Here is a 15,711-nt window from a genome sequence, read left to right as displayed (position 1 = left end):
AGATAATAAAACTAATGAGGGAAGAAACAAAGATTTGATCATACAGCATCTTTACAGCTAGAAGGGACCCATATGGACCTAGTCCAGAATGTTTTAAAATTGTTTTATATTCAGCCCTTTGTTGAAACAAAATAATGAGTAAGTGTAACTATAAAAGAGATGTTAATGGCATTAACAATATTTAGTTCTAAAATAGCAATGTCTTTTTTTTTTTTTTTTTTTGAAACAGTCTTGTTCTGTCACCCAGGCTGGAGTGCAGTGGTGCTATCTCAGCTCACTGCAACCTCTGCCGCCTGGGCTCAAGCACAATGTCTTTATCTTAACGAGAATTTCTTATTTTCTGTTTTTTAGACTTGCTGCTAGGCACAGATTATTGACAAGCAAACTAGAAACTTTTACAAATTGTGATAAGAATTAAGATAGGAAATATAATGGCTGATAACAGGGCTGCTTGAAGCAGCCAAGGAACGCTGCACTGTGAGTGGGGTCAAGGCTGAGACTTGAAGGAAGGGAAGACACGAGCCGTAAAGCTTTGTGTCTTCTTTGGGGACCCTCCTGAGGCCTGCCTGTGTGGTCCTTTCTTCTCCTTGTGGTTTTTGTAGAAGAGAGTTTAAAAATCACTGATTTGAGTAGTCCAAAGTTTGTATGATGCTTGAACTAGGGAACATCAGGAAAGTTTGGGATTCATTAACAGCATAAAATTGGGGGTAAATATTTTTGGAAGAGGAAGCTTTTACTAGTTGTGATTTTTGTGGGTGAGGAGATTGTGAAGGCTAGGAGGTAAAGATGTACAATGACAACCTAGGTTCCTAATGCCTGATACCACCCCCTCAATGTGCATATATTTCTGCTAGTTATTTATAGCATTTGTTTTTTTAATGAGTTATTTTAGATGTATGAAAATTGCAAATTATAATTAGTCATCAGTTGTAATATTCAGAAAAATATCTTCACCTAAAAGAAAAAACAAAAACTTAGTAGACAAAGATTTGTCTTTGTGAGGATATTTTTAATCTTATAAATGCCATTCTTTACCAAATGAAATAGGGAAGTAAACACTCAGTTTCTGAGGCTCTTTTGAAACCAAGTGTTCCTATTTTGAAACAACTGACGCATTGACATTTTTACACTTTATTGGCTTTGTTACTCTCAGACAGCTTAGTCATGTGAGTCAGTATGAGGAGCTTAAAGTAGATATTACTGAGCCCAGCCTCAGAGTAAATATGAGTAGAATCATAAAAGCCAGAAATGTAAATCCCTTCCTTTCCTTTTCAAATCTTACTTTCCTCACTTACTGTCAGAAATATATGCCCAATTTTAAAAAATTGTGTTGCTTGAAGGTGCTGTTAGTCATAAGCATTCTGTAAAATTTATTTTGAAAGTAAGTTGGATGGACTTAGAAGTACAGATTCACGTTGCTGAAATTCATAGTTTTCTTTAGCTACTTTCTTGCTAAGTATATCTGTGTCTCTTTATTTAAATGGGATCAGTAATGTCTGTGTTATAGGATTAGTTTGAACTTTAATACCATAGTGATCAATAATTATTAGTTTATTTTTATTTCGATTACATTTGTTTGATGCTTGAACTAAGGAACATCAGGAAAATTTGGGACAGCATAAAATTAGGGGAAATATTTTTGGGAGAGGAAGCTGTTACCAGTTGTGGTTTTGAATCTGGAGATGTGACTACGACTTACTTTGATTACTTTTTATACTTTATAGCTTAATAACTGCTTGCCTGTGAAATGATTAAGTCTATAACTAGTATTCTGTTTTTTTAGACATATAATTGAAAGGTATTATAATTGGCTGTTTAAAGCAAAATATGTTAATTTGTTTTATGCCAGAGTTGAATCCTATTTATCTCTACATCTTTTAAGAAAAGCCAGTGATGTGTAACAAAGTATTTTCCTTTTGAGACTTTATAATCAGATGCTGTTATTAATTTTTTCAACTAAAATAATTCGTGTTTTTGACATACATAATTCATACTTTTAAAATATGAATTTATAATTCATAATATAATGGTATAGATTTTAAAAGCTCCTAATTTAAAATGCAGTATACCCAAACTACTGCCTTTATATGGTTCTTATCAGTTAGATAAACATTTCTTCTGGCTCAATGGTGTGAACTCATGTAGTGGTCTTCTATTGGACCTCTAATAGCAGCCACCTATAGCTCATTTCCAATTGTTTCTTGTTGGTTTCCTCTGCCAGTTAGACATAAAGCTTCTCATTAGAGGCTTTGACTCTTTGCCTTTTACATTGTGAGCATCTGGCTGTTCAGTTACTTCTTGTTCATCGTGTTCTTATGTCAATAAATTTATCTTAGGTAGGGAATGATGAGAAGATTTTCAGGATTCTGTGAAATTTCCGTTTGTGTTAAAAAGTTGGGGGAACAGGTGAGGAATGGGATGGGTGAGCATTTTTTCTTTTCTGAGCAGAGCCTTTTATATTTATAGTCCTTTTTTCTAAAGAGTTTATCACTTTACTTAAAGGCATTCTTGTATACACTGAGTATACTGTGTCAGTAATTCTTTTGGCGCCATTGGCCCTGATCTTGATATTGAAATTCCACTAGAAGCCAGGACTGCAGATAACATAACAAGAAAAAGGTCATTTGCATCAGTGAGTACAAATGCCAGTGCTTAGTATACCTGAGCAAAAAGGTGGGACATCGTTCATGCTTTCAGTATTTGTTGAATATTCTCTATATGCCACAATCTGGCCGGGGATGAATAGAAGTAGATGGAGCAGGTCGGCACTGTCATTGAAGAGAAATAGAGGAAATGGAGGACAGGAGTTTCCCAAAATAAAATTAGGATGTGATTACAAAACTTAGGAGAAAAGGATGCTTGGCAGGCAGAAAAAACATTATTCAAATAGCTATTGTAATCTAATTAACTAGTATCTTATTCTGCTGCTTAACTGTGTGCTGTTGTTATACTGGAACAGCCAGGTATATGTGTGGGACAGTGAGTGTTGTCCCTGAATCCCAAAAGACCAACAAATGAGAGTCAGTGAATTCCATATTAAGCCAAATGAAATATCACATAAGTTGGAATTCTACTACATGGGAAGTTTGTCCCTTTTCTCCCATTTATTCAGCATGTATTCATTTATAGCAGTATGGATTCATGGATATTTATTTTATACTTTGGGCTGCATCTAATACTACTTCATTTTGTTGCTCAGATTGTTTCAGCTTTGGTCATTTGGGAGCTCTTTCTGTTGATTCTTACTTTTCTTTCCCTATCCCTATCACTGTAGGTTTTGGGTGGTCTTCGTTTTTTGCTTTTCAGCAGTGTTGGATGCTCCATTCTCATCTTGTGTATTTCCTGCCCTCTGTCCTCAAATCAGCCATTGCTCCAGGAAGCCCTCATTTCTTTTATTGGAAAATAATATTAGAACACAAGATCTGAGTTCCAGCTGTGTTCTTTGCTACTGGCATGTCATTCCTTTAGGCCCTTAGAGCTGACACAGCAAGGAAATACATGTATGTATTCTAACACATGAATAGACACATCTATAAGTATTCCTATGTGTATGTAATAATCTATATGTTTCGCTAAACATGAATTCATAGTGATATCACTGACTCTCATCCATTACCACCTGGATCATTTTGGCCTCCCCCCTTGTTTCTATATAAATTGCTATTCCAACAGTGAGATACCTGGCTCCCAGTATCCATCAACTGTGTATTTAATTGTTTGATTTCAGTGTACATATATAGTAGCATCAAAATGGTTAACTCAAACTCCCATGGGAAAAAGCATTATCAACTAGAATACAGTGCATATGTATGGCTTCTTTTGCCTTTAGTCTTACAGATTCTACTCATTTCCAGAGTTACTTAGGTGAGCACTCTCCCCTCCCCACTTCAGTAAGATTGATTCATTGATTTGTAATGTAATTAAATTGTTTTGTCATATTATACATTCCATCCTATGGTCCCCCTAAAAATCTCCTAAATGATTTTTAAAATTTGCATACATTTGGATTTACTTTTTGTGCTATGAAGTTAGTTCTGTTTTGACTAATGCATCATGTCCTGTATCCACCATTAATTTGATAAAGAATGGTTTTACCACCCTAAAATATATCTGTGCTTCACTTATTTAACCTTTCCTATCTCCCCCAGTCTCCTAGCAACCACGATCTTTTTACTATTTCCATGATTCTGCCTTTTCCTGAATGTCATGTACTTGGATGATACAGTATGTAGCCTTTTCTTTTACTAATATTCCATTGTATAGCTATGCCACAGTTTGTCTCTTCACCTTTGATGGACATCTTGAACTATCCCCAGATTTTGGTGATTATGAATAAAGCTGCTTTAAAGAATCGTATGTAGATTTTTGTATGTAAGGTTCCAAATCAGTTCAGTAAACACTAGGAGCATGATTGCCAGATTGTATGGTATAACTATGTTAGCTTTTAAATATATTGCCTTTGCATTGTTCTGTTTCTTAGATCAGAATAATCTTTTGCTATTTTCCCTGCCCACTTCCTCACCAAGTCCCTTTGACTAATAATCCTGGGTCTTATCATCACTACAAAAGAGCAGATGATACAGAATTTCAGCTGATCGTTTCTTGGGGGAAATATAATACTCTAGTGATCTTCTGTATGCTTTTGATATTTTCAGTTTATCAGGGAAAATAATTAGCCACATCTTGATGAATTTGACTATTTTGTGCTTTCTCATAATATAGTAGTAATCGGTATTTTGAAGTTGATGCATATAGCCTGTAGATTGTTGAAGTTACTTTGTTATTTGTTTTATTTTAAAGTATTTCATAGTTTGTAAAATCCTGAAGTCATATTTTTTTTAACCATCACCATTAAGGTGTCTATTTTTAAATATAAAATTGTATTAATTAATTTTAAGGTAAAAGATATTATGGAAATCAAATTTAAGTTTTCATAAGTGATGATATGTTTTGTTTTCTTTACAGCATTCATTCAGTCAGAGAGTATAATAGAAGTACTGCGTTTTGATGATGGAGGGCTACTACAGGTAATTTTTTTTAAGTTGAAAACTTATTTCATTGTTAAGTCTTGGATAATATCTGGTTATCGTTTTTCTTTTAAAAATAGAATTGGTTTATCTGAAATATATTTTATGATCTTTGAAGATTGGCTGGTAGAGTCATTAGTAATATAAAAACCTCCTTAGTTATCTTTTAGATTAAATATTTCTTTAAATTGCAAACTCATAGTGGTATTAAAACCTTATAAATAAATACATCATCAGTCTGTGGCAAGCGTGTGTGCCTGTGGATCTGAGAAGAAAGGGTTAGGTCAGGGGCAGAGGCTCTCTGAGTGTGAATTCAGATAGAGGACCTCAAAATATTTATCTAGAAGATAACTTCTCTAGAGAGGATAAGAACTATAGATTTTATCTATACTATACTTCTATTTGCTATTGTAAGTCACATCATTAAATATACCTAAAATTTGAAAGTGTAATCCAATAAATGTCTTGTCCTTCCTTTTAGACCTAGTTTAGATAGCAGGATGAAGCCAATTTGAGGCTTCCCAGCTAAAAATGAGTTTGAGAATTTCAGCGCTGAAAGAGATAGTAAATGCCATCTTAACTAACCCCCTGCTTTCTTATGGCTAGGTGTTTCCTCCTTTTTTTTTTTTTTTGAGATGGAGTTTCACTCTCCTTACCCAGGCTGGAGTGCAATGGCGCCATCTCGGCTCACCGCAACCGCCGTCTCCTGGATTCAGGCAATTCTCCTGCCTCAGCCTCCTGAGTAGCTGGGATTACAGGCATGTGCCACCATGCCCAGCTAATTTTTTGTATTTTTAGTAGAGACGGGGTTTCACCATGTTGACCAGGATGGTCTCGATCTCTTGACCTTGTGATCCACCCGCCTCGGCCTCCCAAAGTGCTGGGATTACAGGCGTCAGCCACCGCTCGCGGCCTGTTTCCTCCTTTCTTACAAGCTTTTAGCATATTTTGTGCTTGTCCTTACTTAATAACTTTGTAATGATAACATTTGTTTTTCAAGTAACATGTTGTTTGGTAGCATGACTGATAATTTTTTTTTTTTTTTTTTTTTTTTTTGAGATGGAGTTTCGCTCTTGGTACCCAGGCTGGAGTGCAATGGCTTGATCTCGGCTCGCCGCAACCTCCACCTCCTGGGTTCAGGCAATTCTCCTGCCCCAGCCTCCTGAGTAGCTGGGATTACAGGCATGCGCCACCATGCCCAGCTAATTTTTTGTATTTTAGTAGAGACGGGTTTCACCATGTTGACCAGGATGGTCTCGATCTCTTGACCTCGTGATCCACCCGCCTCGGCCTCCCAAAGTGCTGGGATTATAGGCGTTAGCCACCGCGCCTGGCCGATAATTTTTAAATTAATTTTATATTCTAGGAAAAATCAATGTTTAGGTTAGGAAAATTGATCAAGATCCCATGACTTTGTGGTACTGGGACTGGCACTAGAATCCCAGTGTACTCCCTCCAAATGTGATTGTTAGTCTCTTTATTACATGATACTACCTATAGTATTTTTAATTTATTTATAACTAAGTTACCTGAATAATTTTGGAAAAATATTTCCTGTTGTTTCTAATAAAGGCAGGAAAGTAAAAATTAAAATTAGATCAAGATAGTAGAGACAATAATTATACTAGGGACATGGAACAAGACTTTTATTTGCATTTTAACATACATTTAGATTAAATTTCATACATTAAGCCAGACAAAGAGAGCAAGAAAAAAAGTGATGGATTTTTAGAATCTTTTTCTCTGACAGTGAAATTAGTAAGTCTTTTGCAAGGCAAACTTTTCTTCTAAATTTTTAAATAAATTTATCCTTCCTGTCTTTACAAAAGAAATGTTGAGAAACCTAATAGACAGTGGTTGCATAGTATTTGCATAGTCAGCTTTGTATATTTTAAAACTGAATAGAAACTAACTATAATGAGCTCTAATTTTATAAAGCCTTCCTACTAAGAAAAATGACCTTACTCTCTTTATTCTAGTTCTTTAATCTGTTTGATGGTGAGAACTTGAGAACCCCTGGGAACGAATGTTTTGAATGTTTTAAGTATCTCCCATTAGATGGTTGTTAACAGGATCTCTCTGGACGGCAGGCAAATCAGGACTGAATTTCTGGAAAATTCCCTAAATGCGGTTGCTCTTCATTGATTGATGAAGGATTTGTGTCTGTTAGGAACTGGATATCTAGGTTGCAGGTTGATAATCCATTCTAAAAATTCTGGAGCATGATTTATATTTTTGCTGAGGGAGGCTGCTAATCTGTATCTAGATGGACTTGGCTGTGGAAAAGCTTGTGAGCTAGAATGTGATTTGCTAATACTCTTTGAATCTGCCCAAATGCTTGGACATGAGCTTGGTTGAGACCTCAGAGTTCTGTGGCAAAGGTGATTTTGGTCTAGAAAAATGTTGAGGGCAAATAGTATTAATTGGTTACTTCAGCCGCAAAAAAGCCTCACTAACACTCCTGCAGAATGTCTCATGTTGAGACGCTATATAGTATATATGGCCCCTAAATAGCTGAATATAAGACCCTTTTGTATATATGTAAAATTGTTCATTTTAATGTTGAAGACTTTCTCAGAAACAACAATTTTTATTTTGACATAATGTTATCATTTTCTGACTAATTTCCTAATGGATTTAACTATTTTAAATAACTCCTGGTTTCTTATGCTGTGGTTAGAACAGAAAAGTGTACATGTAGCATTTCTGTGGCAGAATATATATCCTTTCTCCAATGTAAATTTAGGCTAAAGCAGAATGAGTGTCAAAGCAACAATCTTGCTTTACATTATTTAAAATGTGAATTTTGTCCAAGAACATTTTTTCTCAGATCTGAAATTCATGTATGTTCGTGTGGCTTGGCTCACAGTAATTTTTTTAATCCTCAAAATCAACTGATAAGAAGTCAGTAAAAAATAAATTTTAAAAATTGCTGGCCAGGGGGCTCATGACTGTAATCCAGCACTGTGGGAGCCCGAGGTAGGTGGATCACAAGATCAGGAGATCCAGACCATCCTGGCTAACACGGTGAAATCCCATCTCTACTGAAAATACAAAAAAAAAAAAAATTAACCAGGCATGGTTGCATGCACCTATAATCCCAGCTACTCGGGAGGTTGAGGCAGGAGAATCACTTGAACCTGGGAAGCAGAGGTTACAGTTGAGCCACTGCACTCCAGCCTGGGTGACAGAACAAGACTCTATCTCCAAAAAACAAAAAAATGCCAGAAAGATTAAACTTGTTTTTTTTTTTTTTGAGATGTAGTTTCACTCTTGTGACCCAGGCTGGAGTGCAGTGGCGCAATCTCGGCTCACTGCAACCTCCACCTCCTGGGTTCAGGCAGTTCTCCCACCTCAGCCTCCCGAGTAGCTGGGATTACAGGCACGTGCCACCATGCCCAGCTAATTTTTTGTATTTTTAGTAGAGACGGGGTCTCACCATGTTGACCAAGATGGTCTCAAGCTCTTGACCTCATGACCCACCCGCCTCAGCCTCCCAAAGTGCTGGGATTACAGGCTTGAGCCACCGTGCTCGGCCTGAACTTGTTTTTTTAAAGATTAAACTTAATTTTTTAAAGATAAGGAAAATTAGGTTTGTAGAAATGAAATAATTTATCCCATGGTACTCAATTGCTAGAGCAGGAATCCAGTATCCAGTAAGTACCATGCTCACCATATCTAGTTTGAGAAATTTCCATGGCATGATGCATGTGCAGTTCTCTCAGATATTCCATGGGTTTCCACTTGTTATGAATAGAAATTATAACCCCCATAGATTATGTTTTCTATAGTTGATGCTTTGGCCATTGTCATTCCTGTTTGGCTGGACTCAGATTTATCATCTAGAATATTTAAAGATCAGACAATTTCTAAGATGACACACACTCTGAGGAATCTGCATCTCAACAGAAGAAATCCACATTAAGGTGATATAACATTAATCCTATCCACATTAATCCTATAACCATAGGATGCCCTGGCTAATTATCTCAAACCATCATTCCCATCTTAACTGATTAGAATGATTGGCTCTTCCTAATGTATTCCTTTGAAAGATTATAAAATGGAATAACAAAAGATTTGTTCATTTACAGGCACAATCTGTTTATAAACCTGAATCTGCTTCCTAATCTTCCTTTAAAAAAAAAAAAAAAGTAGAGGCGGGCAGAGGCAGTGGTTCATACCTGTAATCTCAACACTTTGGGAGGCTGAGGCAGGTCGATCGCTTGAGTCCAGGAGTTCAAGACCAGCCTGGGCAACACAGGGAGACCCTGTCTCTACAAAAAACAGTACAAAAAATTAGCCAGACGTGGTAGCACACATCTGTATTCCCAGCTACTCTGGTGGCTGAGGCAAGAGGATCACTTGAGCCTGGGAGGTTGAGGCTCCAGTGAGCTGGGATCATGCCACTGTACTCCAGCCTGGGCTACAGAATAAGATCTTGTTTCAACAGCTACAAAAATGTGTTCCCCGAGTTCAAGTCCCTTAAATTTATTTTGCACCTTATTTTAAAAGGCGGGTTGTGAGTCCTGAACTAAAGTGATGGGGAAAGCCCCCATTATTGCCTAGCCATTCCTCCTCTAAGAGGTCTATGCACTTGGCCAAAGTCCTCAAAACCTGGAGCATCTCAGTCCCAGCTCCACATTAGAATCACCTTGAGAGCTTTAAAAATTCCTGGTGACAGTTACTGCCCTATGGGCATTACAGCAATGAACTCAACCTGGGCCTCACCAGCACCTGATGGCGTGGTAGCCGAGGGTCCCCTTCTATAGGTGGTGGGAGGTAGTGATGGGGACGGGGCCAAGTGTACACAGGCGGGGAGATGTAGGAGATAGTAGCTGCGCTGGGGTAAAGCATGCATGCCTGTCCCCATAGGGCCACTGGACCTCCACATCCTGACCTTGGAGGACCAGAGAGCAATCAGAGCTTGGCTGGCATACGGAGCTCCACAGCCAACTGATCACATAGGTCATATTGCCCATGCTGGTGTGCAGTGGTGCAATCACAGCTCACTGCAACCTTGACCTCCCAGGCCCAAGTGGTCCTGATCCTCCCACCTCAGACTCCAGAGTAGCTGGGACTACAAGGCATGTGCCACCATACCCAGCTAATGTTTTGTATTTTTTTTCTAGAGACAGGGGTCTCTCTATATTGCCCAGTCTGGCCTTGAACTCCTGGCTTCAAGCCATCTTCTCACCTTGGTCTCCCAAAGTGCTGGGATTACAAATGTGAGTCACCGTGCTCGTCCTCTAATCTAACTTTCTTTGGAAGATAAAAGCTCAGGAGAAAACCTAGCTCTGTATTTTTTTCACTATCTTGCCAGAATAATAATCAGAATTTTAAAATTTTGGAAAGCAAGCTTTAGAATGTTTGTGGGTTGAAAACACAAACAGAATTTTGTCTTGTTTTTAGACAGTGTCTTGCTCTGTTACTTATGCTGGAGGCCAGTGGCACAATTATGCCTCACTGTTATCTCAGCCTCTCAAGCTCAAGTAGCAGGGACTACAGGCACATGCCACCACATCTGGCTACTTTTTAATTTTTTTTGTGGAGGTAGGGTCTCACTCTGTTGCCCAGGCTTCTCTCAAACCCTGGCTGAATTTTGTCTTTTAAAACCTACAAAAAGTCCTATTTTATTTTATTTTTATTTATTTGCTTTTTTTGAGTTGGAGTCTCGCTTTGTCACCCAGGCTGGAGTGCAGTGGCACAGTCTCGACTCACTGCAGCCTCTGCCTCCTGGGTTCTAGCAGTTCCCTTGACTCAGCACACTGGGATTACAGGTGTGCACCACCATACCCAGCTAACTTTTTCATTTTTAGTAGAGGCAGCATTTCATCAGGTTGTCCAGGCTTGTCTTGAACTTCAGACCCCAAGTGATCCACCTGCCATGGTCTCCCAAAGGTACTAGGATTACGAGCCATCATGCCCGGCAAAAGCCATATTTTATAAATGGAATTCTAACCATTTAATTAGAGACCCTATGTTGAACCTTCTTCCAAAGAGTGTGCAAAGAGTATATGATTTTGATTAACTTATATTTTTCTTTAAAGTGTTTGTTGTGAGTTATAATTTACATATCGATACTTAAATTTGGGGAAGGAGTGTAAGGCAAACACCTGTGTAACCACCACCCAGGTTAAAAACTAAATCAGGCCAGCACCCTCCAAAGCTTCTCCTCAAGCTCTCTCCCAGTTACTACCCATAAAGTTAGCCGTTTTCCTAAATTTTATGATAATTGCCTCTCCCTGTAATTTTAACATCTGAGTATATATCTCTAAATACTACAGTGTCACATATTTTTTGAAATCCATATAGTTTATATTCCTTTTTTTTTTTTCCTGGCTTCTTTTTCTCAGCATTATGTTTCTAAGATTCACAGCATTATGTGTTGAGGGTAACTGTAGTTACTTCATTTTTGTTGCTGAATAGTATTGCATTAAATGGATATGCCCCGATTAATGTATTATTTCTTCTGTTTATGTATGTTTTGTTTTTGACTATTAAGAATAATGCTATCTCAGTGAACATAATACATGTGTTCAAAGCATTTTTTCCTGAGGGATTAGAGTGCAGTTGTTAGGTCATAGAGAAGCACGGGTCCCCAACCCCCATGCCATAGACAATACCGGTCCGTGGCCTGTTAGGAATGGGGCTACACAGCAGGTGTTGGGTGAGTGGTGGGTGAGCAAGTGAGCATTACCTCCTGAGCTCTGCCTCCTGTCAGATCAGCAGTGGCATTAGATTCTCATAGGAGTGCAGACTCTATTGTGAACTACACAGGGATCTAGGTTGTGTACTCCTTATGAGAATCTAACTAGTGCCTGATAATCTTAGGTGTAACAGTTGTGTTATGAAACTATTCTTCAACCCCCTAATTCATAGAAAAACTGTGTTCCATGGAACCGGTTTCTGGTGCCAGAAAAGTTGGAGACCATTGTCATAGAGTAAGTGTGTCTTCAACTTTAATAGATAATGCATATAGTTTTCCAAAGTGGTTGTTTCCGTTTACAAACCCCATCACCAGAAATTCCTCTGCAACAACTTTAAAAAGTGTTTTCTTCCTTCTCTCCTATTCTGGAGCATGGCTAATGATCTCTTACTGGCATTTTATTTTCGTTTCTCTGATTCTTCATAAAGCTGAGCAACTTTTCATGTTTACTTGACCATTTGGTATCTTCCTTTGTGACATCCATTAAGTCTTTTACCCATTTTCCCATTGGTTTGCATATCTTTTTTCCTGTTGTTTTGTAGAGGTTTTTAATAAGTTATGTATACAAGCTCTTTGTTGGAACCCTGACCTCACACCATTAACAAAAATCAGTTCCATTACATGAGTTCATTATTGGTTACAGATACTGAAAATAGCTTCTGTCACTGGATGGATTGCCCTTTTGGCCTATGTAATGGTGACTTTTGATAAACAGAAATTCTTAATTTTAATGACGTTCAGTGTGTCAGTATTTTCTATTATAGTTAATCTTTTTTGTTTTGTGTCTTGTTCAATTTTTCTTTTCTTTTCTTTTCTTTCTTTCTTTTTTTTTTTTTGAGAGTCTTGCTCTGTCGTGAGGTGCCAGGCTGGAGTACAGTGGCACAATCTTGGCTCACTGCAACCTCTGCCTGCCGGGTTCAAGCAATTCTCCTGCCTCAGCCTCCCAGGTAGCTGGGAATGCAGGCGCACGCCACCATGCCGAGCTAAATTTTTTGTATTTTTAGTAGAGACGGGGTTTCACCATGTTGGCCAGGATGGTCTTGATCCCTTGACCTTGTGATCGGCCCACCTCAGCCTCCCAAAGTGCTGGGATTACAGGCTTGAGCCACTGTGCCGGCCTGTTCAGTGTTTTTCTATCCAAAGATCATGAAGATATTCTCCTGTATTACCTTTTATAATATAGAATTTTATTGTTTTGCCTATCACAATTAGTTCAGATTCCATCTGGAATACATTTTTGTTATTGATGTGAAGTCAAGTTTTTGTTTTGTTTTGTTTTGAGATGGAGTTTCGCTCTTGTTGCCCGGGCTGGAGTGCAGTGGTGCGATCTCAGCTCACAGCAACCTCCACCTCCCGGGTTCAAGCGATTCTCCTGCCTCAGCCCCTCAAGTAGCTGGCATTACAAGCATATGCCACCATGCCTGGCTAATTTTGTATTTTTAGTAGGGATGGGGTTTCTCCATGTTGGCCAGACTGGCCTCGAAGTCCTGACCTCAGGTGATCTACCTGCCTCAGCCTCCCAAAGTGCTGAGATTACAGGCGTGAGCCACCATGCCCAGCGTAAAGTCAAGATTTTATTTCTTCCTTATATTTGATTGTCTCAGTGTCCTTTATTGAATATTTTCCAGTATTTTCTTTCCCTAGTATCCATCAGTGACACCTGATTCATAAGTCAAGTGTCTATATATGTGTGAGCCTGTTTCTGGGCACTGTATTGGATTTCTTTGGTCTATTTGTCTATCCTAATACCAGTGTCACAGTTTTAATGACTGTAGTTTGTTTGTGACAGTCTCTCTGTCACCAGGCTGGAGTGCAGTGGCAGGATCTCTGCTCACTGCAACCTCTACCACCAGGGTTCAGGTGATTCTCCTGCCTCAGCCTCGCAAGTAACTGGGATTACAGGCATGTGCCACCACACCCAGCTAATTTTTGTATTTTTAGTAGAGGCGGGGTTTCACCATGTTGGCCAGGATGGTCACTATCTCTTGACCTCATATTCTGCCAGCCTAGGCTTCCCAAAGTGCTAGGATTACAGGTGTGAGCCACTGCACCTGGCCACTATAGTTTTTAAAATTTTGATATTTGATAGGACAAATCCTAACACTTTGTTGCTCTCCTTCAATAATGTCTTTGTTATTCTTAGTCCTTTGCCTTCCATACGTATCTCTTCTCTCTCTCTCTCTCTTCCCCCCCCATCTGTCTCTCAGGGTTTTTATTAGCATCACTCAGAATCTGAGGATCAATTTTAAAAGAATTAAAAATCTCTCAAAATTTTCAGTATTCAGTCTGACATACTGATAACACAGTATATTTTTCAACTTATTTAGGTCTTCTTTATCTCACAATTTTATATTCTGTAAAGATCTTGAACTTCTTTCGATAGATTATTCCTGGGTCTTCGGTATTTTTTAATACTATCATAAGTGACATCTTTTCAGAATATTCGCTTTTTGTGGTTATTAGGTTGAAGCATATTGCTGGTGCCCAGCCTTTATTGATCTATAAAAGTGGCAATTTCATATGGCTCAATATAAAATGTAGGAATGTGGTTGCCTTTAATATATCTACTATGTATCCTGATAACTTGCTAAATTACTTACTGATTCTAATAATTTATCTCTAGATGCTTTTGAACAACCTCCATAAACTACCATAAACTGAGCTTGATGACATTTTATTTCTTCAATTTGACACCCAAAATCAACTATCACACCTTCCATCTTTCCTTATTCTTCCCTTAACTTTACTAGTTACAGCCAGTATGATGTTAATATAGTGGTATTTAATAGTAATCTTTGATACTTTCCTCATCTCAGAAATAAAACCTTCACTATTTCACAGTTAGATATGGTTTTTTCTTCACTGCCCCCTCTGCCACCTTCACCCAAGATAGCCTTTGTCACGTCAGTTTGGGTTCTCAACAAGATCCTGAGACAGAGTTAGGGGTGCAAGAGATTGAGAGCTACTGCCTGTGAAAAATAGGGTAAAGAAAGCAGAGTTAGGCAAGGAGAGTCTCAGACTGTGATGCAGAGTCTTAGCCAACGTAGTAGGGAGCTCTGGAGCAAAGATTGCCTGTTGGAAGCATCCTGCACTGGGTAGAGTTGGCCAGGCCCTAGTGCAGCTGCTGTGCTCATTCACTGTCTGGGAGTAACCCAAGAAGAACTTGGCCTTACCTCAAATGCCACAGTTGATCCCAAAGGTACTATAGGTGGAGGCTGATAGCCAACAGTGTTTTTCACAACTGAATGGCAAGTTCTTCCTTGTAGGGAGATCTGAGCAGTTCAAAATATATTGAAAATCAAAGCCAGGTCAGGCTTGGTGGCTCAGTCCTATAATCCAGCACTTTGGGAGGCCGAAGCAGGTGGATCCAGGTCAGGCGAATTAGTAGAGACAGAGTTTAACCATGTCAGTCAGACTGGTCTTGAACTCCTGACCTCCTGATCAGACTTGAGGTCAGGAGTACGAGATCAGTCTGACTGACATGGTTAAACTCTGTCTCTGCTAAAATACAAGATTAGCTGGGCCTGGTGGCACATGCCTGTAATCCCAGCTACTCAGGAGGCCTAGGCAAGAGAATCACTTGAACCTGGGAGGCAGAAGTTTCAGTGAGCTGAGATTGCACTGTTACACTCCAGCCTCAGCAACAAGGGTGAAACTCCATCTCAAAAAAAAAAAAAAAAGAAAGAAAGGAAGGGAGGGAGGGAGGGAGGGAGGGAAATCAAAGCCAAAGAGATATGTTCTAAAAGCAGCCAGAGAAAAAAAGAGAGACCCTCAAAGACGATAGAATTAACCTGACAGCTGACTTATAAACGGAAACAACAAGAGCCAAAAATAATATAATAAAATTTGCCAAACTAGAATTCTGTACCCAATGAAAATAAGTGAAATAGACATTTTTAAATAGGTAAGAATGGAGAGAATTTGTCATCAGAAAATTTGTGCCAGAGGAAATAATAGAATATAGTCTTTAGCCTG

General features: G+C 38.6%; 1 protein-coding gene across 4 annotated transcripts in view; it reads left to right on the top strand.

Moving 5' to 3' along the window:
- The window catches only part of TMEM131 (transmembrane protein 131), a 247,039-nt gene that overhangs the window by 74,218 nt on the left and 157,110 nt on the right, over positions 1-15,711 (top strand). For all 4 annotated transcript variants that reach the window (XR_013526314.1, XM_017964076.4, XM_008980096.5 and 1 more), the window contains exon 2: positions 4,966-5,027. Coding sequence is in view for 3 of the 4 variants with exons in the window: in XM_017964076.4 (XP_017819565.2) it covers positions 4,966-5,027 (62 nt within the window). In the remaining variant the exon portion in view is untranslated. The remainder of the gene's footprint in view (positions 1-4,965; positions 5,028-15,711) is intronic.

The sequence above is a fragment of the Callithrix jacchus genome, chromosome 14, assembly GCF_049354715.1.
Source record: "Callithrix jacchus isolate 240 chromosome 14, calJac240_pri, whole genome shotgun sequence".
NCBI lineage: Eukaryota > Metazoa > Chordata > Mammalia > Primates > Cebidae > Callithrix > Callithrix jacchus.
The sequence above is the reverse complement of the archived record's forward strand: the minus strand, read 5'-3'. Positions and strand labels throughout refer to the sequence as shown.